This window comes from Propithecus coquereli, unplaced genomic scaffold (genome assembly GCF_000956105.1).
Source record: "Propithecus coquereli isolate 6110/MARCELLA unplaced genomic scaffold, Pcoq_1.0 Scaffold675, whole genome shotgun sequence".
NCBI lineage: Eukaryota > Metazoa > Chordata > Mammalia > Primates > Indriidae > Propithecus > Propithecus coquereli.
The window spans coordinates 119,896-122,418 of NW_012152785.1; the positions used below are offsets into that span (position 1 = coordinate 119,896).

General features: G+C 29.9%; 1 protein-coding gene across 1 annotated transcript in view; it reads left to right on the top strand.

The window, feature by feature from the left end:
• PCDH15 (protocadherin-related 15) overlaps nucleotides 1–2,523 on the top strand; it is a 493,462-nt gene that overhangs the window by 95,366 nt on the left and 395,573 nt on the right. Inside the window, 1 exon segment of the mRNA XM_012660698.1 lies at nucleotides 1,455–1,589. Within this exon segment, the coding sequence (XP_012516152.1) occupies nucleotides 1,455–1,589 (135 nt within the window).

Here is a 2,523-nt window from a genome sequence, read left to right on the forward strand (position 1 = left end):
CACTGAAATGAAAACAACTGAAGTGCCTGTTTGAAAATATCAGATTGTAAAGCCTCTTGGTCTTTCTTTTGATATCTTTGATCATTTAAAAACAACTAAACCAATGTAAGTTATTATCTATAGTATTAATATTTTAGTGTTTCAGGATAAATGTAGCACAGTGACCTTAAATCAAAATCATGGACATAGAAGCTACTACAGAATGAATATTATGAATATATAATCCATTTTAGGTTTAAATGAAACCATTCATTTCAAAATTATTTGAAATATACACATATCACAGCTTTTAAAAGATGTGCAAATTAAAATATATTGTGTATGAAATCATGTCCACTTTTTATTACAGTAGTATACATTACCACTTTTACATTTTACATAGAAATTTAAAACATGAGTTCTATTTTTTCAAATGAAAACATGTTTAACAATTTCCTACCCTCTGCTCTGCTTTAAGCCCTTAATGCCAGACTTAAAAAAGTGTTTTATAATATTAAATAACATTTCACATCATACTAGGCATAATACTTTAAATAGTACCATATTCTATAAAAATATCTTATCATCTCTTTTTCCTAGCCTTCCTGATATAGTCTTTGCCCCACTTGGCTTCCTTTCCCCCTACACAGACACCAATCAGGTTTCCCCACTTTATGTCATTGTTCTTTCTTTGAGTTGCAAAAATAATGTTTTATCTTTCAGAGGTGGCAATGAACTTGTGAAGGGTTTCCAATGCTATGTTAATTATCTCTCAGTCCTGAATTTTGAAATACCCTTTTCTTTAAGTATTTATTGTTTTTCCCTAGAATTTTCTATCAGGCACATGTACTTAATTCACACATTTTCAATCAAATCATCTGAAATATTTTAGTTAAAATAAATATTATGTTTCCCTTTGGAGAATCTTTAGAACATTAAAATAAGGAAGGGTAAGCATCATATTTATAGGTAATGAATAATACATAACCAATTTTATTTCTATTTTGCATTATAATTGAGAACAAGATAGTAATACGCATATGTGCAGTTTATTACTACAAATGAAGTAATTATAAAATCTTATTGCTAAAAGTCTGGACTCCAATTTCTTTCTCTTGCTTTTACTGCTTATTTTTCGAGCCCATTAAAGTTCTGGAAAATACTAATATCAATAAATCAGTAAGAATATATTTAATTGGCTTATTTTCTTCTTTCTATTATTTTTCATTTTTTCCACATTAATTATACTAGTACATATTTTAGTATTTTATATTCCACAATATGAGTCACCATCTTTTTGGATACTTCAGCTCATTTATGAATTAAGTATTTAGTTAAATCTCTCTTTTCTTTAGAAATTCTTAATAAATTTATATATATTTTTGCAATAAATTTCAAAAAGTAACTACCAGGTAATGAACTGATAACTGCATTATTTATTCAACATTTTAAATAATGCCATTTTTTTTTCAAAGACAAAAGACCCAGAGCTTCGCCTTTTTCTGAATGATTACACTTCAGTCTTCACGGTTACGCAGACTGGTATCACTCGCTACCTCACCTTACTTCAACCAGTGGACAGGGAAGAACAGCAAACTTACACCTTTTCGGTAAAGAGATTTCATGTGTGTATGTGTGTGTGTGTGTGTGTTTGTGTGTGTATTTAATTGACAGAGCTGTCTGGTTAAAACTTAAAAGGTCAATGATTTGAGGGAAAAATGCAATATTTTCAACATCAAAGAAAATATCAGTAACAAAAAATTCTTCACATGTACTTCTCCTTATTTTGTTAATAAGTGTGTGGAGCTATATTTATATTTTCCCCATAGAAGAAAAAAACAATGCTTTAGGGCAAAAACAAACAAATGTGAATTTCAGTCATCATCTTACACTATAATTGACTAAAATTGAGAATTATTTCCTAGCACTTTTTGTTGTTGTTGTTGCTGTTACATTTTTAATTTTATTATAGGTTTTAGCCAGTGATTCTCAACTGGGCATAATTTTTCCTTCAGAGAACATTTGGTAATGTCTGGAGGCATTTTTGGTTGTCACAATTGTAAGAGTGTGCTGCTGGCATGTGGTGGATAGACATAAAAGATGCTGCTAAGCACCTTATAATACAGAGAACATCCCCTCACAACAAATAATTATCTGTCCTAAAATGCCAATAGTACTGAGGTGGAGAAATTGTGCATTAAGCTAATCAAAGGGGAAAAAGTGAAGGTTGTTAAAATTGCTTTTGTAAATATATATCATGACATAAGAAAAAATATATATAACTTGTATAGTAGGGTTGAGAGACAAATACAGATTAAAAGGAAGTTCTAACTATATCCAAATTCTTGAATCAGATATAGGAGAAAGATGAGCTGATAGAAAGCACAAGTTATGGGATTTATATAAGAGTTCTTCTGGAGAAACCTACACAGCAGAAAACCAGAACTTCTAGACTAGCTTATGTGACAGTTAAAACTTAGATACAGAGTGAATTTTAGAAGTCATTCAGAAAAGGATGGTGGTGTTTTAGCACTGATTTTGTTC